The 23,170-nt window shown below is 44.7% G+C and overlaps 1 protein-coding gene and 1 long non-coding RNA gene across 23 annotated transcripts; one reads left to right on the top strand and one right to left on the bottom strand.

Annotated features, from left to right (window-relative positions):
• Positions 1 to 448: 448 nt before the first annotated feature.
• LOC125520702 (ribonuclease 3-like protein 2) lies at positions 449 to 11,109 on the bottom strand. Of its 22 annotated transcripts, XM_048685670.2 has the most exons (10): positions 10,404 to 11,109; positions 9,847 to 10,014; positions 9,050 to 9,423; positions 6,239 to 6,400; positions 4,023 to 4,069; positions 3,733 to 3,843; positions 3,025 to 3,135; positions 2,497 to 2,598; positions 1,122 to 1,220; positions 449 to 834 (listed from the first exon to the last, which is right to left on the bottom strand). In XM_048685670.2, exons 1-7 carry the CDS (start codon positions 10,809 to 10,811, stop codon positions 3,107 to 3,109), a joined length of 1,299 nt encoding a protein of 432 aa, XP_048541627.1. In that variant the 5' UTR covers positions 10,812 to 11,109; the 3' UTR covers positions 449 to 834; positions 1,122 to 1,220; positions 2,497 to 2,598; positions 3,025 to 3,106. The 22 variants fall into 22 exon arrangements, with proteins under 22 accessions (XP_048541627.1, XP_048541626.1, XP_048541630.1 ...); XM_048685669.2 differs by lacking the exon at positions 1,122 to 1,220; XM_048685673.2 differs by lacking the exon at positions 1,122 to 1,220 and having other exon boundaries at positions 3,025 to 3,111.
• Positions 11,110 to 19,053: 7,944 nt separating this feature from the next.
• On the top strand, positions 19,054 to 20,194 carry LOC147961899 (uncharacterized). Its single transcript, XR_015612321.1, has 3 exons — positions 19,054 to 19,367; positions 19,476 to 19,533; positions 19,621 to 20,194. It is a non-coding gene; the product is annotated as an uncharacterized LOC147961899 (long non-coding RNA).
• The last annotated feature ends 2,976 nt before the right edge of the window (positions 20,195 to 23,170 follow it).

The raw sequence follows: 23,170 nt of genomic DNA, 5'->3' as shown, positions 1-23,170 counted from the left end.
ATTTATGCAATGAAGTTCAGTGTTATACACTTATACTCAGAATGGGCACGCTATCTCAAGTTCCCAAACAATGGTTTTCAAATTATTATTTTTGCGAGGAAATGGTTTTCCAATTTAACCTGGAATTCTATGAAGATCGACACGTATTAGTTCAGAAAAGTATACGCTTGTAACATATACTACCTCTGTAAACTTTACAAGACAGTAGTACTTTAGTGATCTAAAACATCTTACAAATGTTTGCAAAGGGAGTATTTGATTTGATGTAGAACATACTGCTACAATTATTGTGCACTTGTCTTGCACGCCAACTATATCCGATATAAGGAAACTTGTAGACACGGATATATAATTATGTGCTAAGATTTTTCACTCATGCATTTGGATCAACCACACCTCAAGAGACTATAATAACAGTACAATAAAAAGTACCATAATGGATTCATAATGACATGGGAAAGTCACACACGATATATAGAAATGGTATCCATCCGTCCATCAACAAACATGCCGTCACAGCGACAAAGATTCTTAATATGTAGCAAATGCTCATCACAACTGTCAAATTTCAGCGGCATCTTCATCAACATGTACCTTTCTCTCCCTATCTCCTTTGCGCATAATCTGTAGCTAGCTGCTAATTAGGAGCCATCATCCCAAGAAGAAGAAGAAAATAATTAGGGGTCATCACACTGTCTCAGCGAAATGCCTTCTTAATCTCAGGCATGGGCCACCCTAATCTTGCAAATGCTCATCACAACTGTTACATTCCAGCGCCACCTTCTTCAGTTTGGAGTTCCAAGGATGAGAGGCTTCTTAATCCATCAACCGACTCTGCGCAAGCAAGACAGGTAATAATCAGATGATACAGAAGAACTTTCAGCTCAGGTTGTTGTACAATTCAATACTACTTCACGAGCAAAATGGAACAAACTAGTCACATGCCCACGCTTTGCTTCGCTGTGGGATTCACTAGATACTCATCTTGATTGAAGGTTTTATGAATTAGTTCCCACAAGTGTGCAGCAGGTATATTTTTTCTACCTGGATGGCACGCCCCTTAGTTTTAGCAGTACAACCAAAAATATCTCTCCTAAAGGTAGCCTTACAACACTAATTACCTGGACGTTGCATTTCATAACGGGGTGTGAATGGTGTATATTGGTGATACCCACATTAAAAACTGGGTCTGCAATAAGCGCCATGTGCAGCAACTTAAACTGTGGTAAATGTGTCAAAAATAGTTAGTGCTTAATAAGCAAAGACTACTTCCAATACGAAGATTGGTAATTACTTTCCAAGCTCTGACGTTTGTGTGGAAAGATGTGAGGAATAATGATATCTTTATAAATGAGTCATCAAGACAGTTTTATCATACTTCAATTATTGTTGTTGCAGATCTGTGGAGATGTAAGTACATCAATTGATGAACTTGATAGTGTGAATCAAATGAACTGAAATAATTTGCCACTCGACTTAAAATAGCAAACCTGCAAACAAAAACATATAATTTTCCCAACTCCTTGTTTCTGCCATCAGCATTCGTTTCGACATTGCTAGCCAAAATTTGCTCCCCAAAGCTTGGAGAATTTGCTTCATATAGTGTCCGGTTCCCAGTGCAGCCAGATGAAGTAGTATCGGCTCCAACAGGGAGAGCATGGGCAGCGAGAATCTTCAGCATCAGTCAGCGAGCACAGGCAGCGAGAAGCTTTGGCGGCCCATATAGCAAGCCCAGGAAGCAAGCAACAGAAGATGGTCAGGAGCAAACGCCAGTGCGAGTTTGGTGGCGAGCATGAAATAGTTTCGGTGAGCACGGGCAGCAAGAAGCTTTGGCGGCCCAGAGTTAGCATGGGAAGCAGCGGTAGAGGATGATCAGGAGCAAACACCAGGGGCGAGCGTGGTGGCGAGCATGGAAATAATTTTGGACTTCATGGAATTAAAGACAAGCAGCAAGCTCCCGGGTAATCCTAATTTGTGAACCAATGTTTCTTTTGTTAGCAACGAAATATCCGTGTATTGGACCGGGCCTGCTAAGCCTGGAAGTACACGGTAGCTGTTTGAGATCAAAACCATCCAAATGGAAGGAAAGGCTGGGATGTACAACAGCATAACTATGCCTTTTCAATTGCCTCTTCCAAAAGTAAAATGGATGTAGACTTATATTCCTTTTCAATTGCCTAGAGACCATAAAAACTAGTCCTCGAAAATAATTGCTGCAATTTACGATTTCTGTGAATCTATGAGGACTAAAATTACAAGTGATGCATAATGTCACAGTTATTTTGTCATGTCAGATTATCGTAACGGTCGTTGGAACAAAAAAGACAATGAATCGCAATTATATCCCTGAGCTTGATTAGCTCTTTCACAAGGAAGAAAATAGCCACTACCCAATCACGTAAACAAGAATGATGAATTGTGATAATGAGTTATCACAATTAAAAAAATTGTGCGAAAACTATGAGGGAAAGCAGATAAATGAGATAGAAAGTTTACCACTTCATATTGTTGGCGCTAACAACGATGGTGGGAAGCTGGTATACAAGCATGTCCTTGACGTGCGAAACCAGACAGGTTTACCCCAAGCTCACTTATGCTCTATCATACCAACAATGAAATAAAATCGTGAGAAAATAATATTATGGACAGAAGACAACAATATTTATGGGGATACCTAAGCCATTAACATAATTGTATTTGTATACAGAGTAAGCATGGACAGAAGGTTGTATACAGGGTAAGCATGGACAGAAGGGAAGTCATCATAAGTAAAAATTACGTATGTGTGTCGATATAGCAATCATTCACTCAAAAATTAAATTTACGTATTGAGGACATATTTTTGGAATGCCAGATAAACCTGTATTCCCACTAATATAATTTATTAATAGGAGTGGCCTCCAGCAAGATTTTGAAGTCATGCAAAAGGAGAAGGCTCAAAGATAAGCTTGGGTCACAGCAAAAGCTTAACATCTAAAAGGCATCAGGTTAATCAGCACACAGCACGAGCTAATTAGCACGTACTTAGCAGCTTCTCAACCTCTCGGATGCTCAAAACTTTAACCCCAACCAAATACACGAGCTTCCAAAGCCTGCTCCCCCTCCACTATTCTGCAATAGGGACCAAAAACAAATCTGTAGCAAAGTAGAGAACACAAAAACTGATTAGGAAGTTAAAAGATTCCTTTTCAAAACAACCAGTGTTTCTTATTTCCAAAATTGACCACCATATTAGGTTGCCGCCATAAAAAATAGGTGATCAACTTTCTCCTTTGTAGTACAAAAACAACACCTTGTATGCACAACTTGTGTATATAGTACCACATAACCAATTCACACCAATATAAATTTCTGGGACAATCTCATGTGGCCATTCCATAAAATAAAACTAAATACATACAGTAAACAGTAAACACCCCCTCTAGCTTGTACGAAGCATAGCTTATGCCAAGAATCATTCAAGTTGACCAAACACAGTTGACTATGACTGAATCCAAGACTTTAAATTCTAATTATGTACTTCTAATGAGAAGTCCAGAAAATCTGCTTCGACAATACCAGGCACAGAAAATAATATTATAATAGGAAATTATACTAAATAATGACAAGTACAAAGACTCATCTCACATCCAGGGGTCAACAGAATATATAATCTAAGCAATCGTATGCCGTAAAAACATGGATGGTAAAACAAGGAAGGATAAGGTCTGGCAGTACACTTGAAGTAATTACCTGTCCAGAGGCCATCCGAAATTATCAGTTGAAGAATTTCCGAAGTAAGAAAATAGTACCAGCCTCCAAGATCTGCCCAAATAAATTGACCACAACCAGTATGAACATCACCTGCACAAAATTTGGGATTGAGAGGATATCAGGATAATGTAATTGTTTGGTGTAAGAAGGAATTGTACATGAACGGGAAAGAAATACAGGCGAACCTAGCCGAGCACCATGCTGATAGATGTTGTGTTTCCGGAGTGGAAAGAATTAGTGAAGAGTGGTAGGGGCATAAATACACGTACATGTACCGAGGCAGCAGAAGGATGGGCACATCACCTGCCATGAATGCCTGCAAAGAAACTAAAGAATGATTGCTTCTACAAATCCCGGCGGACAAGTTGTGCTCAGCCGAACGGCCATGGTGTCGGCCTACATCTCCCGCGCAGGCTCTCCTTGCCCTAACCTGTGGGACCCGTGCGATTTGGTCGCTGTTTGGATCGCAGCCAAAATATTGGCTCGCCCAGCCCGCCCCGGCCAGCTCCGTGTAATTTTTGCCAACACATCGGCGCATCGAGGGCGCTGAAATCGGTCGCCAAATTTTTGGCAAGCACGTCTCTCGCCCGCTGATATGTGGATCTCGTGCGTGTTAATGGGAACGACAAATCAATAGTCCACACACGTATTCTCTTGCGTGTTATGTGGATCTCGTACAGCGGATTAATCATCCGAGGAAACAAGCGTTGCCAACGGGTAAATTACAAAGTTGGTTGTTTGGATCGGTTAATCCCCTGGATCACGCAACTAATTGTCCCAGTTTCCGTAAAAGGGCAGCCGTGCATTTGATGACTTTGGTCGAGTTCAAAAGCTGTTCTTTCTACAAAAAGTTGTACGTGTAATAATTTTGCATGTTATAGTTAATTAAGTGTTCATACTTTACAAAAGAAGTTTTGTATGTATTTTTTATTGGCTCAACATTATAATAAATTAGAATCAAATAAGAGCACAAATCAATTCAATCTGGAAACCAAATGAATAACTTGCCAAAAAATTGGAAAGCAACAATGGCTAAAATCCAAACAATAGCAACTTGCCAATTTTTTGGTTATGCCCTCACTTTGGTCATGCCAAATTTTTGGTTGGGCAAGTTGAGGCACAAACCAAACACACCCCAAATTTTCCTCTAGAAAAGCAGCCCTCTAGGACTTTTTGGCCCAGGAATCAGAATCTATGGTGAAAGCCGGAGTAGACAACAGACTAACATTCAAGGTTGCCCAAGTCAAGAAAATGGATGGCCAGAAACGCGCAGGGCATTAGATGGTTGGAAAGCTGCTCAGTTTTACTGTCCTACAATGTGGCTAAATTTCCGTATATCAGAAACATAGCTTGTGTTCATTGACCGCGAACCAAGGCCTAGATTTTGTTTGTCATTGTGTGAATCACTGAATCAAAAATGACCTGAGTGGGCTGTGATAACTCGGGTTGCCAATTTCGCTGTTTGTTAACAGAAGAAAATCCCATCTTCTAACATTTTCCTAGAGTGTTTATAAAGCAACTGTTGAAAAAGGACAGTTCAACAACCACAAACCCAAGGATTTCTTGAACAGACGAGATAAGCAAATCTATACCAATATAAGAAAACATGAGTTAGGATGAGGTTCTTTTGATCTAAGCTCTCCAAAAACTATATATTTAAATTTTGTAACCATCAATCCCATGGTTGTGGGCAAGTATTATACCATCTCCTAATCATAGTATATGTATAGTTTGTTATTTCAACTTATTTATTCATAGTTACTTTCTGAATTTATTTTATGTATGTACGTGGAAATTTATTTCTCATCCTTCAATTTTCTATGTGATATTTATGTAAAAGAAGCCAGTGTCATTACTATCAAGATGGACATGCTATTTCAAGCTTATAAACAAATTTTCAGTCTTAACACTGGATTCTACACCGATATGCATGGCTTTAGAGAAGCATCTGTTTGGCTAAAAAACAAACTGGCAAGTATAGAACTGCATCTCGACCATCGGAGTGCATAGATAAATAGGAAGGCTAACTTCTGTCCCACTGCTTTTTTTGCGACGAAAATCTCATAGTAGCGCTTTTTCAAACTATATGGTTTCATCGACATGGACAGGATGAACCCGCATCAGAAAATCCTGGTGCATCTCCTTCATCCTCGTTCACCTCTTTGGCTCTCGCTTCACCACGGTTTCCTTCAATTCTCTTGAGCTCATCTCCCACCTACATGCTAAGAGTCACCACCACGATGTGGGCTTCTAGGATCTCCTTCCTAGTAGTCGCCACCAGGATGTAGCGTCAGGATTCAAGTGCATGGATCCCTAACTCCGGCAAAGGAACATTTGTATAAAAGTTTGAATCATCATTTTTGTCAAGGGATGTAATATAGTTTTGTATTGCTATTATTTTTGCTAGACACAACCTCAGCCTAAGGTTCACAAAGGGATAGAAATAGAAATATGTTCTCTCCAAAGGACAATATATGGATCTCACAATTTCAATATATGTTCCAACATCTTCTGCGCGCAAGAATTCTCCGCATCCTTTACCCTTGACATCTTATCACTTAAAGTTACCCAAATACCACCATGGCTTTCTACCTGAACAGAGTAAACAAATGTCCTATCATGTGCCGGGCCATCTTCCTTCTCTAACCTGAAAAAAAACCGAAGCAAATGTGTAGGGTTGATCTAGGCAAAATGTCAAGTTAGATAATGCAACAAGTGGTAAGCATTCAAAGGCGCTAAGCTTTCACTCGGCCCCTCCCACACACCTTGTCAAGGGTATTCGAGCCACTAGACCCATCATGACAAAGGACCCACCACAACAAACCAAGGACTTGCTCCAGCTAAAGATCAGGGCTTGCCACCCACGGCAACAGCTACATAGGACCACCCGCTTCTACTCCCCTCACAGCCACGCCGACAAAGATAGCACCCAACACCACCGTTGAAGAGTCGACCGCATAGCCCACCATCCAAGGCCACCGCATAACCCACCATCCAAGGCCACCGCCCGGGCATCCAAACTCCACCGTACAGAACCACTGGTGTGACAGCAGCTGCAACTGAGCCCAGATCTTCGTGAACATGCAAGAAACCGCCACGCCAGATGCACCATATGGGCCACAAGACGAGGCCGCAGACCGACTCTCTCGGTCAAATTTAGCGAAGGGCGGCAACTCTATGCGTGGGCAAGCACCTTCCAGCCAAAGCACCAACGGACCAAGGTCAGAGGTCATGACTGCATCGCCCCCACGCGCCGACGATGGGGGCGAACAGCTCCACTGCAGAGGCCAACAAACGACGCCATGGACTGGCCTTCTTGGACAGATCTAGCGATGCACATCACCTCCATGCCTCGGCGGGCATCTCCCATCCCAAGGCAATGACGGGCCGAGGCGGCGGCCAAGAACGTGTAGCCCGTGCGCGCAACACCAGGGGAGTTGCACGCCACCATGCCCGAGTGGAACCCAATGGCTCTCGGAACCACGTTGTTGACAACGCCATGCGCGGAGGTACGAAGAGGAGCAAGGGTAGAGGGAGGGAGGAGCGCCCCGCCGCCATCATGGGCCGGCCGATTGCCGGTGATGGCGGTGCAGGAGGACACGAAGAGAGTGGTGGTGGAGATGGGAAAACCTAACCCGCAACCCACCGAGGAGGGCGATGCGAGGTCCTCACAGGGGGGGGGGGGGGGGGGGTTCGCGTCATCGTTTACTGCCCATTTTCTTAAAAAGGGGGGGGGGGCAATAATACTACTATTGAGCAAGAACCATGAAGGATCAGGCTGCCAGCAAATATGGAAGTTAGGATTTCCTTGATTTGTTACATATATTGATCTCTACACGAATACGGGAAGGTCAAGACTGAAGGTGAGGAAGGATGGTGATGGGTGCATGGAAAGGAAGATGTGTGAGTGGGTGGTTTCTATGTGTGGGCAGGGAGGTAGCATGAAGCAGGCTAGGCGCGCAAGCGAGATAGGAGATGAATGTTACAGGAAGTGAGGAAGGGGAAATGCGGGCATGGGCTTCTAGGAAGGAACACGAAAGCACTGGAGGTTGTGGGTCGATGCCCGAAGGAACATCAGCGGGCATGGGAGAGAATGGGATAAAGGAAAGATATATGCCCATCAAATTTTCTAATTTTCTGATTGGTTAAGATAGTAGATCACTGCAAGGTGGCTCAATGCATACATACAATAATCATGTCAAGTAGCTGCCGCTTTAGTCAAAATAACTTTGTGAAACACAATGTTGGGGGAACTAAAAAAGTGCACAGTTTTTATACTTCAAGGTAGTGTTTTAGACAGTTTTGGAGTTCTAGGTTGAAAAGACATACTCAAGCCATAGTTTAAGGTTGAAAAGTGTACACTTTTTCATTTTAGAAATGACTTAGCACTAACTAAGATGCTAAAATGTACAAAGAATGATCAATTGATTTTATGGGTTTCTAAGAGAGGGGTGGGGGGGTATATAGTACAACCATGATTCAAACAAAATACAGAAATCACTTTGGTTTGACATTAAATCAGCATGAAAGCTTCCCCAACGGTATTAGCAGATAGTTTTTTAGTTTATGAAGTATGGCATTACTCTTTTGTTTTCCACTTTTATACTTTTTTTTAACATAAATTCCCTTTTTCTGGTAACAGAGAAGATATAAGTAAACAAATTTTGAATTAAGAACCATGTAATCGAGTTTTTTTTGGTGGGAGGGGAGGGGGGTGTTCATGCTATAGTGTTTGGCAATCCAACCAAACTAGTGGTTTCCATATACTACATCTGAGATGGTCTGGACAAGTATGTTCCAGATCTAGTGACCTACCGATGTCAAAGTACTATTTACCTAGTAAGGTTGTGTACCAGAAATAGTAGTTCTGGACCAGACTTGTCCAGACAATCACTCAGATCAGGTATCTCTTTCCCACGTGTTCATGCTGTAGTGTTTGGCAATCAAACCAAACTAGTGGTTTCCATACTACATCTGAGTGATGGTCTGGACAAGTCTGTTCCAGACCTACCGAGGTCAAAGTACTATTTACCTAGTAAGGTTGTTTAACAAAAATGACCAAAAGATACTACCCTAAGATAAATGGGAACAAGGGTAAAATTACAATATAGAAACAAAAAATATGTGCATCAGTGAAACAGTTCTAAAGATGCCCAGAACAAAATATATGATCAACAAACAATTGTAGTGTAGGTGTGGGAAAGAGATGCCTCATCTGAGGAGCATTGCAGGAAAAGTTCAACTAATGAACAGGATATATAAAACTAAAAACTGACAGAGTAGTCAAGAATCTTACTTAAAGATAGGTTTTGGCCAATGCTTCCTGCTGCACTGCTCAATAAGCTTCTGCTTGCATTCCCTAAGATCTCCAACCTCAACCCCCAATCCATGGCCAACTCCGGTTGTCAACACTTGCTGATTGCCTCCACCAAGAAGCTTGCTTAATGCATCCCGGGTGGCATTGAGCTTAGCGATTACCATCTGCTCTGAGGAGCCCATCCCAACAAGTGCCCCACCAACAAATACATTTACAACCGCTGTTCCACCCTTCTGCCAAGTCTTGAATTTTATATCTTTCCCATGTTTCTGGCACAGTTCATGCAACGTAGACACAGGTTGCTCATCTATTGTTTCTGCTGTGACAATGGGCTCAAAGAGGAACCTTGTTACCTACATAATAAACAGTGATATCATTATTCACCACCCATTATTCTAGTGAACTACTCTCTCCGTAAATAAATACTCCCTCCGTCCCAAAATTATTGTCTTAGATTTGTCTAAATACAGATGTATCAAGTCACATTTTAGTATTAGATACATCCGTATCTAGACTAATCTAAGACAAGAATTTTGGGACGGAGGGAATATGTCGTTTTAGAGAGCAGACATCCATTTTTTTCAACTTTCACAAATATTATTGGTAAAGCTATCTTGGATTGGTCATACCAAAATGAAATCATACGATTACTCATAGAAAACTACATAGATTTTTATCAGCGTATTATGACTAGAATTAGTAGTTAAGTTATTTTCTGGAAACCTCAGATCAACATATTAATGAATGGGAAATAACATGAAAGATGGATTACACACCTTCCAGAGCTTCTCAAGATCAAAGTTGCAATCCACATAGACAGCAGCGGCAATGGCCTCAACTATATCAGCAAGCACCTTGGGAGCCTTAAATACAGTGCCACCATAGGGCGTAGTGCCAAGGTCATCCTCTAACTCTTGTTTCACTGACTGGATAAACTGTCCTACCTGCAGAAAGGTGTACCCAGTAACATCACAATGGTAGCCAAAAACAGTTCATCTAATATCCACATCTCCAAGAGATAACATCAATCACTTAACAATTGAAATGCATTATGCCTTATGAACCCGAATGGAGCGGCGGGAGTACTTACCAATTCCAGTTTCAGCATTGATAAATACAGTACTAAACTTATTCTTGCATCACTAAATCAAAGCTAAGATGTGGCGTGAGCTGCTATAGGTAGATGTTTAGCTCTATGTTTTACACTCAAATTAAGCCCATCGAACCGCTCGAGCGGACAGTAAAAAGTGGATGATTTAATACAACATCTATATATAAAAACAGAGCCCGCAGATCTATGGCTTCTAACTCAGGACGCTTACGCGGCACATACCAAGAGATCGAGGCGAGGGCAGTTGCGTCGGAGCAGCGGGTAGAGGTCGTGGCGCACGGCGGCGCGGGCCAGCTTCTCGGTGGAGATGTTGGCGGCCCGGAGCGTGGAGAGCGCCCCGGGGCCGACGGTGGGGTTGGTGAGGTAGAGGAAGTTGGAGAAGGCAAGGCCGAGCGCCGCGTCCCCGACGAACTCGAGCCTCTGGTACGAGCCTGCTGCGCCGCCGGCGAAGGACTGGTGGGTGAGCGCCTCCTCGAGCAGGGAGCGGTTGTTGAACTGGTACTGGAGAAGCCGCTCCACGCGGGCCGCCGCCTCCTCCCTGTCCGCCACGAAGCCGGGCGGCGGCAGCGTGACGGGGCCCGACGGCGGAGGCGACGAGGCGCGGCGCTTGCGGGAGGCGGGCTCCATCATCCCTGGCGTGCCGGTGCGCGTGACCGTCTGGCTAGATCGGGAGGGGGGAGATGAAATTTTGGAGAAGAGAGTTTGGCGGCGTCCGCCGGAGTAGAGTGCTGCTGCTGGAGAGCGGGGCAGGGGCGGGTGACGCCGACGGGAGGAGCAGCGGAGGAGGAGGGACCCTACCCGGCCGCCATGACGCCGGAGGGAGCCGCGCACAAGGGACCGGCGGCGGCCTGGAGGAAACCTAGCGATGGGAGGAAAGGGGATCCAGGGCTGCGAGCGGGACTGGGCTCTTCGCCTGAATTTTTTTTGCGCGTGGGGGTTGCGGGCCTGCCAGTGGCATTTTTGTTGTAATATGCCCAAACAATAGTTGCATTTCCACATACCCTTTCGGGTTTGAGTGAGAATCTGCCGGAAGGCGGAAGCACCCCTCTTTTCAGGCTTTTTTCATGGGAAACGTTTGTTTCCAGCCGGATGATTTCTTCCTGGCGTAAACCGCTCCCTCCGCTCGACACGCGCACGCACGGCCCCACGCACCGCTCTACACTTTTTCTTAAAACATCTACAACAGTGAAGCCGCCGACGCGGCGTCAGGTGTTGACATGGAGCTACGACGGGCAGTCGGTGCCGTGATGGAGCACCACCACGCCAGCGGTGGCGCTGCAGTGAAGCTAGCGGCGGTCGTCGGGGTGCTGCGGTGGCACTGCCGTGAAGCCTGCGGCGGTCGTCGTTGTGCTGCGATGGCGCTACAATGAAGCATGCAGTGGCCGTCGGGGTGATGCGGTGGAGCACTGCTGTGCCGGCGGTGGCGCTACAGTGAAGCATACAGCTGCCATCACCGGTGTGGATTGATGTTGCGACTTGCGCGGCGTCGGCATGCTCAATACCGTGGCCATTGATGTGGTCCGTGTTGCTGAGTGTCGCTGGCCGGTGCTGAAAAGAGGGAGAGGGGTGCCACTGCCAGGGTGCTGCAAAGGCAACACCTCCGCGAGTCGCCGGTGCTGCCATGGAGCTCCACCAGGCCACGTCGCTGCAGTGGGACATCGTCGGGACCGCTGGAGATGCAATGAAGCACCGCCGGATCATTGAAGCTCCGCTGGGGTTGCAATGAAACGTCGTCGCTGATGGAGCTTCGGTGGGGGAGCCGCCGGTGTTGCTATGAAGCTCCGTCGAGAGCCTTCCAGTGCTACAATGAGCTTCCCCGAGGGCCACCACTGCTGCAATGGAGCTTAGCCAGTGGCCGCCGGAGTTGCACTCAAGCATCACCGGAGCGCCCTGTGTTTCAATGGAGCATCGCCGGCGGCGTCCGGTGCTGCGATGGAGCACCGCCGCACCGATGTTACCACCGTAGTGAAGCGTCGCCGGCGGCTACCTGGGCTCCGATGCACTGCTGCTGTTGTGCGATGTGAGAAGACCATTCAAACTAGCTGAGAGGAGAGATCCGACAGTGTGGTGGGACTGATCAAATGGCCAGCAAGGCGGCTTAAATCTTTCTGGCATCAGCCGGTTGATTTGTAGCACTTACCTTTTTCATTGTGATGAAGTGAGGGAGTGTGAAAATAAGTTGAGCTGACTTTTACAAAACAAGTTTTTTTTGTGCTTTTAGCTTATTTTGACAATAAGCTATTATAGGCTACTCCCTTCATCCAGAAATACTTGCCGGAGAGATTGATGTATCTAGACATATTTTAATTCTAGATATATCCACGGGTGCTTTGTGAACATATTTTTTTAAAGTATTTTCTTTTAAAATTAGATACATATTATAAGCTATTATTTTTATCGCTCACAAACAGTATTGGTGGTTTGTGAACATATTTTCTTTTCTTTCAAAATTTATCACTCACAGATATTTTTCTGAAGTCATGAATATCTTTTTCTATATTCATCGGACACGAACTTATTCTCAAATTCATGCTCGTGAACATTTTTTCCATATTCGCTAACAATATTAATGGTCCGTGAACATATTTTAAAATTTATCTTTCGTGAATACTCTTTTAAAGTTGCGAACATTTATTCCATATTCGCGAACATATTTCCAAATTTATCGCTCGTGAAGATATCTTCTTTTCTTTTAAAATTTATGGTTCGCCATCATTTTTTTAACGTCGTGAACTTCTATTCAAATTCATGGTTTGCGAACATTTTTATAAAGTCGCGGACTTTTTTCAATACTTGCCAACATATTTATTATCTAATGAACATTTTTTTCCATATTCGCGAACATTTTTTGAAATAATGATTTTAGTTTTTTTGTGCATTTCTGTCACCAGCCGTTACCTTGAGGACCCTCTTCTTCTGTACTCCTGGGAGTATGTACTCTCATTCTTAATATACCTCATATACGCATTAATTATACCTCTTTATTATTCTTAATATACTTCATTAAATATTCTAAGATACCCCAATACGAGTTTTGTTGAAAAAATATCATCTGCGATGTACTTTTTGTAATATACCTTTTTCACATACAAACACATCAGTATATACGTAAACATTTAAAAATATGTAGACTCACATGAATTTTTTCATGAAACTCATTTTGGGGTATCTAATAATTAGTAATGAAGTATATTAAAAATAATAAAGTGGTATAAAAGATTCATCTATGTGGTATATGAGAAGCAGGAGTACACAACCATTTTCTATATATATATATATATATATATAATCTTTCCCTAATACCACGGATTGACTCCATGGGTTCACCGTCACAATACGCTTCTTCCCATGAATTTACGCTTTCAGTTTTTTTTTCAACATGTTCATATTTTTTCCAAAATCCAAGGTGCATCGCGTCCTCCTTTTTTTTACGGTCGCTTCTTTAAAAAATGGCCACACATAAAAAGTTGGTATTTTGAGGATTCGAATGCGGGTCACCAAAAAAGTGCATAGAGCGAGCGACCAACTCAGCTAGCCCATTGTATGTTCAGAAAAACAAGGATTACCCACTTAGTCTATCACGCCAGGAGGATTTTCGGCCGCCTCATTATTCCAGCCCACCCTGCCAAGGGAAGCCACACAACCGAACGGGCAAAGCTGGCCCAAAGCCTGGTGCAGAAAAGTACTCGATGGTGGGCGGAATCAAACTCTAAACCCTTTTAAATAGTCCCATACTGCTACCTTAAACCCAATCTTTGCAATTTATATACATCTTCGAGTTTACTCTGTATTAAGGAGCCATCTCGGGAACCAATAAAGAAGGAAACAAGTCCTTCCATAATAAAGAAGGAAAGAGAGAGAAAAGAAGAAAAGAGGAGGGATTTCATATATCTCTTGACAGAATAATGAAGAAAAGAAAGAAAAATAAAGAAGGAAAGAGGAGGGCGATTTCATGGCTTATATGGCAGAATAAGGAGGGAAAGAGGGCTGGGATTTCATGTCTAGACGGAGAAAAAAAATGAAAAGTGGAAGCTGTCCTAAGGAAGGAAAATACAAAAAACTGAAAAAAGGAAAGAGAGCGTCTCCAAATGGGATATAATGTCACTAATAAACGTCTCCGTGCATGGAATGTCAATAGTAGCAACCACTAAAAACAAAATAAATCTTTGCTATTATTTTTCTGCTAAACCCACTAGCGCCCGTCACAAACTCTTACAATGCTCCTAATAAAAAAATATTGGTCACCAAAGCACAAGCAGTTGGACTCTGCTGTGTGCGACACAAACTCCACACTTTACTTTGTTATATTAGCCACTGATGGAGGATTTTTGTACAACACTCCTAATATCAATGCCCCGCAAAGAATGCTTATGATACCATTACCCCACAAAAAATGCTTCTAATATCGTTGGACACAAATAGTGCTATGCTACCCCTAAACCTACCCAACACTGGTTCATGGAAATCTTTGTTGCCTCTGTAGTGAAGCAAGAATGTTGTACTACGACTTCACCATTTTCATTATAGTGCGATATTTTTGGGGCATCACTAAGCAACGTCAACAAATATGTGAAGAGATACTCGCGACCAGGTGGATATTTCTATGATTTAAATTGCACACACCTACAGTACACTTACAAATTCCTTTCACGATTATGTTTTTGCACAACACATCTTTTCATGTTGTTTCTCATGCGGCAGTGTGGAAGATTTCAAAGAGTTTACTGATGTCACCATGTCTGGCAGTCGGTCGTGGGAGGAGGGGGAAAGGTCTTAGCTATTGGGTTCATAAAGTAATTATGTATTTTAAAAAGTACATTGTATATTAAAAAATGTAATAATAATAATAATAATAATCTTTCCCTAATAATAAAGCACAGATTGACTCCGTGGGTTCACCGTCACAATAAGCTTTCTTCTCATGTCATAATACGCTTTTACGATTTGTATAGACAAAATCGTAATATAAACAAGGTGGTACTAATTTTATGGAATTTTCATCAATCGTCTAAGAAAATTTAGTCCGAAGGCCGCTACGCGCACAACAGGCTGGGCCTCGACCTGAAGTTCCGCATGCTACCTGGGCCACATCGTCAAGATGGAAAAACGATTCCTAATGGCCGGCTCCTGCCACTGTCAGGGTGGAAAAAGAATGAAAACTAATCCAATCCAATTGTGAATCAAACTCCCAACCTCGGCTTCCATCTATGGGGAAGTAGCCAGCCGCACGGTACTATGATAGCATGAGATTCGATTTTTATTAGTCCCATATATCGCTTCTTTAAATAAAGTCAGCCAAGAAAGACCCGATAAATCCCACTCAAAAAGAAAGAAAAGATAACATAGAGGAAAGGAGGGGACAATCCAGATGGCGGGTGGCGGGATTCAACGGTCGGCGGGGTGCTCGTGCTGCCGGCCACGAACACACCACATAGAGGCAGGCAGGAAGGGGCCGGGGCGGTGATCGAGGTAGACTATGTCGGTGGCGGCTGCACATCGGGACTGGAGATCGGGAGGGTGCGGTGGCTTGTGTTGATGGGGACGACAGATCCAGAGTGGAGGCCAGCTCCGGACGCGGCGGATGGCGGGGTTCGTCGGTCGGCGGGGTGCTGGACGCTGGTGCTGCTAGCGGCGAACACAACACAGAGCAGAGGAACTCAGGTACCAGGAGCACAGTCCGCCACCAGCTTCTCTCTTTCCATGTCGCGGACAGCCGCAGACTTTGCAGTTGGGCACGTACTGAGGACTGGAGGAGCGCACGCACGCTGCGGTCATTTAGGACCCCACACCGACACGTTGCTGGGACACTTGCGGAGTTGGCCGGCAAAGGCGCAGTACTATGCGAGCATAGCCGTGCGGCCCTTCTCGATGGCGGTGGAGCCGGCGTTGGCGAAGGCGTACATGGTGGCCATCTGAATCTGGTAGTGGTATGTGATCCTGTTAAGGATGGACAGAGGATGTACTGACGCCTGACAAGACATCGATGATCAGTGTTGTATACGGGTCTAACTCCATGCAATCAAGTTGAATCATTGAATCGGTGACGAAGAGTTTGCTTGGTAGCTGCTTGTGGATTCTCCCGATCAGAGAGAGTAGGCTGGTAGTACGAGTTACTCTGTATTTTCATTGGATGCAGCATACGCGGGATGTTGCGACGCCCAGCGGACAATGCGGGGTGTTCGCTTGAACCCGTTTGTGATGGTGCAGTCAGCCCAGAGGCAACTTTGCGGGTTTTTGTTTGACGGCGGAGCGGCGGGATGACCCGTCCATCTTGTAACCTGACGCAAGGGCGCGGCAGGCGCTGCTGGTCGGCGGTGCGGGATGCGGGAGGAGCTATGGCATGCGGTCGCTGCGCTGCGGAGACATGGAGGTGAATTGGATTGGGTCTTCCCTGACAAAGACAATCTTCATGGTACATGATGAAGACGGCAGCTATAGCTGCATGAGCGCGACCCACAAAAAAAAGTAGATGTACATTTTTTTTTGCAGGAACAAAAAATGTAGATGTACATGTACGCACAGGATGCTCTTGCTCTTAATGAAAAAACTAACTACACACTCTTTGTTTTGCCACAAAGATAATCCTATTTCGGGTACAATGACCAACCAAGATCATGTAAAAAATAGACTTTGTGTCGGAAAATTAAATAAACTCACAATGACAAAATAAATTTTCAATATCTCTAAGAAAAAAAATGAATTTGAGGTACCCTAAAATAATTATTAGCCTCCTTAGATTTCCTCAGTTTAAAATTGTACCAGCATAATAAGGTTTGAAAATGCAGATATTTTGTTGGAAATGTCATCAATGAGATTTTGTATAGTAAAAAACTCTCTTATTTTCTGCACAAAGACTACAACCAACATGCTAAAAAATCGACACTAGCAGTAGATACTCTATAGCTATAAATCTATGTATGAAATAATGCGTGTCTTAGTAACTATTTTTGGCACTATTAAAGTTGAATTGTAAATTAAGCTTTCACTGCTTATGCTATTATTGAAATGATGGGCATGTACCCGTGGAGTGTCTTAAACAATTATTATTACGCCAAGGATTTTATTTCTCCCGTTGCAACGCACGAGCATGTTGCAGTACAGCTCAAGGCAGATCGTAGATTACATGGCTAAGCAGCCCACCTGTGTTTTGTAATTGTTTGTTGTGTTATTTAAATTAAATTGGTTTATGTATTCTGCTGGAGTAGTCACATGTCATACTAATTTCAGAAGAACAATTTCTAATTTAATAGTTAGTGTATTGTTGGTCTAAAATGAAAATCCCAAACAAAAATAGAGTCATAATTTGTATTTATGCGACGAATAATGAAAGTTTCAAATGCTACATTTAAACTAAGATTTTTGGAATAAACTATTATGTCTCTAAAGCTTGTCTCATGTAAGCCATCAACTAAATGTATTATATTAGCATGAATAATTGTTAAGTGCAACCAGTGGTCAGTTTTATTTGATTTTGAATAAACAAGGTGAGCTATACATTATATGATCTCAGTAGCTTGATTTGAACCCCGTTGCAACGCACGGGCCCTTTTACTAGTATTATATATATATATATATATATATATATATATCCCTAATAATAAATCACGGATTGATTCCGTGGATTTACCGTCACAATACGCTTTCTTCTCATGCCATAATACGCTTTTATGATTTGTATAGACAAAATTATCTATCCCTAATAATAAAGCATCTACCCCTAATAATAAAACACGGATTGATTCCGTGGGTTCAACATCACAATACGCTTTCTTCTCATGCCATAATACGCTTTTATGATTTGTATAGACAAAATTATCTATCCCTAATAATAAAGCACGGATTGACTCCGTGGGTTCACCGTCACAATACGCTTTCTTCTCATGCCATAATACGCTTTTATGATTTGTATAGACAAAATTATAATATAAATGAGGTGGTACTAATAGCATATTCGCCCGTCTGTGAAAAACGTTTTGTTCTTGGGCTGGACTTGACGTTTTCATAAGCAGCCCAGACTCATCCGTCGTTGGAATTTTTGCCCCGCACGAGAACGCGAGGGTTTCCTCCGCCGCTGCCGCTGCCGCGACCCCATATCCCTCCACTCCACGGCGCCCGTCCTCGCTCCGCAGTCGCCAAATCCGGACGAGATCGGTAGGATCCACTATCGGGCGAGGTTTCTCTCTCTGTAAGTCGCTGCCGCGACCCATGGAAACTCCGACGAACGGAGTGCATACCGGCAGCCTGCGGGCCGGCGGATCAGCGCCGGCCACCTCCACCGTCACCTCCTCCTCCATGACCTACGCAGCCGGACGCCCGAGGTGATCGCATGCTACGAGTGCGTGTTGGTGTGTGCTTAGCCTGCCGCTGCGTACGTACCGGCTCGTGTGCATGTGCCTGTGTGCTGATGGAAAGTATGGCTTGCTAGCCAGAACATCTTCGTGACACTGATTGTTTTGCCGCTGCTTAGGACTTCCCTATACAGTAGATATAAGATGATTTGTGTGTTCTAAATTCTTGCAAATTGAACTGACTATTTGTTATCTCTCCTCTCTAGATCAGAGAAGATGTTATTATTTTTTCAGAAAAAGGAAATTAGTATTTGAACGCCATCCCACTAGTAGAAAACAGGGCTATGGTCCAGGCCGGCTCAGCCCATTAGTCCCGGTTCAGTGTAGAACCGGGACTAATGTGGACATTGGTCCCGGTTCGTGAGCCCAGGGGGCCGGCCGTACCACGTGGGCCATTGGTCCCGGTTCGTCTGGACCTTTTGGTCCCGGTTGGTGGGACGAACCGGGACCAATGGGCCTCGCTCCTGGCCCACCACCATTGGTTCCGGTTGGTGGCTTAAACCGGGACCAAAGGATCCCCTTTAGTCCCGGTTCTTGCCACAAACCGGGACCAATGAGGTGCCTATATATACCCTCGCCCGCGAGCAGAGCACTCCAGTGCTCTGTTTTTCTCTGGCCGGCGAGGGGAGGGGTTTGTGGTGCTCTAGCTCACCTCCTATGCACATGAGGTGTTCGATGGAATGCCCGAGCCACACTACTTAAACTTTCTCCTCTCGAAGCTCGACCTCCAAGCTCCATTTTCCTCGAGATTTGTCTAGATTTAGCGGTCCGTCACGCCCCGTCCCCGTCTTCATCGCCGTCGATCACCCGCGCTGATCTCATCACCGACACCACCGTGGTGAGCCTCTTGTTCTTATCTTCTTTCTGAAAGGAAAAATATTCTTACTTGTCTGTTTAGATAGATACTTGTATCATTTTCTTACATTTATTATTGCATCTTATATAGTGCGATGGTTTTGGTATCCGCCCCCGTCGGCCCTCGTCCTGTCTATGATTCGGATTTGGTATGTATATTATCTTCATAACTATTGGTTCATTTATTGTTTATGAAAATTATGCCGACCAACGTGACATAGATTTTATTTATCTAGGATGTATGTGAATCGGAAATGCCAACCGACCCTATTGTCGAGAGGTTAAATTTAGTTGAAGAAGAAAACAATTTGTTGAAGGAAAAAATAAAAAAAATTAAGGAGGAGAAGATGATATTGGAGTTGCATGTTGCGGATGTCGTCGATGATCACAAGATCAAGATGGATGCAATGCGCTTGAAGATTAGAAAGATTAGAAAATATGCCATTCATACCGAGGCTTGGTATCATTATGCCGTTGGATCAATTGTTACATTGGTTGCGATTATGATCGCATTTGTTTTCGCATTGAAATGTTTTACATAGTTTCAATGTATGGTTTAATTAATTAGATGCTCTGGAGAGCTATATGTTGTTAGATGAGAACTATGTATGCACTTTGGTTTTAATGTGATGATGAACTTCTATTAATTTGGACACTTAATTATATATAATGCACGCAGATGAACCGGCAATGGATGTACGGTGACAGACACACCCGCGAGTACATTAAGGGCGTGCATGAGTTTCTCGATGCGGCTGAGGCAAACAAGCAGAATGGTTTTATGTGTTGTCCATGCACTGAATGTGGGAATATGAGGTCTTACTCTAACCAGAAAATCCTTCACTCCCACCTGCTTTACAAGGGTTTCATGCCACACTATAATGTTTGGACGAGGCACGGAGAAATAGGGGTTATGATGGAAGACGGCGAAGAAGAAGAGTACGATGACAACTATGTGCCCCCTGAATACGGTGATGCTGCAACGGGGGGAGCTGGTGAAGATCAAGAGGAACCAGACGATGTGCCCAATGATGCTGCCACGGGTGAAGCTGCTGAAGATAAAGAGGAACCAGACGATGTGCCCGATGATGATGATCTCCGCCGGGTCATTGTCGATGCAAGGACGCAATGCATTAGTCAAAAGGAGAAGCTGAAGTTCGATCGCATGTTAGAGGATCACAAAAAAGGGTTATACCCCAATTGCGAAGATGGCAACACAAAGCTCGGTACCGTACTGGAATTGCTGCAGTGGAAGGCAGAGAATGCTGTGGCTGACAAAGGATTTGAGAAGCTACTGAAAATATTGAAGAAGAAGCTTCCAAACGAGATCACTGGCCCGCATTCAGGAGGATGGCAGAACTATTCAGGAGGTGGAAGAAAGAGCTGAAAAAGTTTGTCGAAAAAAATGAGACACCAGAATTCAAGGGCAGATATGAGAAGATCAGAGATCACTGGCCCGCATTTGTGGCCCACAAGACATCAGAAAAGAGTAAGAAGATGTCGGCGACAAACAAGCAAAATGCTGCGAAGAAGAAACTTCACCATCGCACGGGGTCAGGTGGCTACCTCGTAGCCCGGCCTAAGTGGTCCAAGAGTGAGAATGATCTGGTTCATAAAGGGATCGAACCAGAGACAAATAACTGGCCAGACCGTTGCCGGACTTGGTTCTTCGGGGCTGGCGGAACCCTGGACCCTAAAACAGGGAAGTGCATTTGGACGAACGATCAAATGGACATACCAGTCAGTAAGCTTAAGCAGTATATCGAAGCAGCGCAGGAAGGGACGTTCTTTCCAGACAGAGAGAACGACGAGCTCACAATGGCCCTCGGGAATCCTGAGCACCCTGGACGGACACGAGGCACGCCAGACTCCATTCCGTGGAAGGTTGGGTTTCCAGACGCAGGCGGTTACAAATCCCATGAGAGGAGGAAAAAAGTGCAGCAGACCCAAATGCAGGCGCTGCAAGCAAGGGTGGACGCGATAGAGGAACGAGAAGCAAATCGCAGCAAACGTACTGCCGAAGCCTCCCCCGAAGCTACCCCGCCATCTCAGCGCAGAAGCAGCGTGGCTTCCACCGAGCTGCTTCAGCTAGAGCATGCCTTGACGGCTCCTGCCAGCTATCCCGTGGATGCTATCACGGAGTCTCAAAATTGCCACCTTATGACGCAATGGATGAATTTGAAGGTCAAGGCGGCTGTTGGCTCTGTTTATCCTACTGAACCCGGCGCAACTTTTCACTGCCGGCCGATTCCAGAAGGATATGCTAGGGTGATGGTGGATGAGATAACGGAGGGATTTGAGGACCTCCAGCTTGACCACCCTACCGGTGAAGGGGAGACTCGGCTGGGGTCTGCTCTGAAGACTCCATGCCTATGGCGGAAGGACCTCATCAACCTTCTGAACTGGACGCCACCGCTTCCTCCTCCTCCTTCGGCGAGTCAGGGCACTCCGCCTCCACCGCCTCCTCCTCCTCCGGCGAGTGACGATCAGGGCCCTCGGCCGGCTCCTTCTTCGGCGCGTGGCGGCACTCCGCCTCCTTCTCCGCCTGCGCCGACGCGCCCGAGCAGCCCGCCTCCTCCTTCTCCGCCTCGTCAGCAAGGGCGGAAGAGACCTGCCGCCGCTCCAGCTGCTCCGACGCGTCGTAGTCTTTCTCCTCCGCCGCTTAAGCAAGTAAAGAAGACAACAGCTACGTCTGCTCGGTCGGCGTCTAGCAGTACAACCAGAGGCGGGAGGACATACAGATTCGGTCCTTCTCTGAAGACTCCAGAGAAGTTACCATATGAGAGGACCCAGGAGGAGAACGCCGAGATCGCGCGAGAAGAAGTGAAGAAATTTTTTGAAGGGGTGAAAGCAAAGAAACATCCACCTCCGGAGGAGAAGGTAGATCGGGTGAAAGTGAAGCGCACTCTGGCTGCCCTGACAAAAACACCGAAGTCTGATTCGCCGAAAGGAAACTATGACCGCATTATTGGAAAGGAATTTGCCGAAGCGGAGCGGTCGGGAAGTACTGTCAGTGATCAAAGGCTGAAACAACGACGAGCTGGGAAACAAATTGCCCAGCTCGGCGAACAAGCGAAGCAATCGTGCCCCCCGCTCAAGGTGCCTAGCCACAACGTCGATAATGATCCGAGGATGGTGCCCGGTTATAGCAATCCTGCAGATTACCTGCCCGACGAAGTACATTATGACCCCATGGACGTGCAGATACAAAGATACGAGTACGGGAAGCCTCTCGTCAAAGATGAAAGATCTCTATCAACGATGATGCGAAGATTGCATGATTGGTACTTGAGAATCTACAGAGACTCTGGGGGGAGGAGTACTTTGTATGCGAGAGTTAAACCGGAGCATGACCTCGTTGGAATTGATCTGCTGCCTGTTCCATTTGAGGAGTTCTATCAGTTCTTCAATCAATTGGCCCTCGATAAAGCAACCGTCACCTGCTACTGTCTGTAAGTAGTACTACTTCTGTCATTAAGTTTCTCTATATAGCTTAGCTCTTTCATTGCATGTATTTATAATCATCCTCACTATATTATGCAGATTGAAGATCATCGAATTGAAGAAAAGACAAGTCGGTGATATTGGGTTCATTAACACAAATCTCATAGATGCAACTCAGGTTAAATTTCATGCCGCAGAAACCGAGGCCAGCATGCTAGAATCGTTGATAATAAATCAAAACAAAGATATAATACTCTTTCCTTACAACTTCAAGTGAGTGTTACTGTCTTGTGCGTATTCGGTTTCCCTTATATATTTGTCAAGGTTATAGTAATGTAATTG

This window comes from Triticum urartu, chromosome 7A (genome assembly GCF_056163025.1).
Source record: "Triticum urartu cultivar PI428250 chromosome 7A, HENAU_Tu73, whole genome shotgun sequence".
Taxonomy (NCBI): Eukaryota; Viridiplantae; Streptophyta; class Magnoliopsida; order Poales; family Poaceae; genus Triticum; species Triticum urartu.
Note: the sequence above shows the minus strand (reverse complement) of the source record. Positions and strands in the feature narration are given on the sequence as shown.

Coding starts and splice junctions, on each gene's coding strand:
- LOC125520702 (XM_048685670.2), bottom strand. CDS start 10,811: ATGATGGAGCCCGCCTCCCGCAAGCGCCGCGCCTCGTCGCCTCCGCCG. Junction 4,070..6,238: donor TTGGAACATATATTGAAATT/GTGAGATCCATA, acceptor GTTTCTTTGCAG/GCATTCATGGCAGGTGATGT. Junction 3,844..4,022: donor CTTCTGCTGCCTCGGTACAT/GTACGTGTATTT, acceptor AATTTTGTGCAG/GTGATGTTCATACTGGTTGT.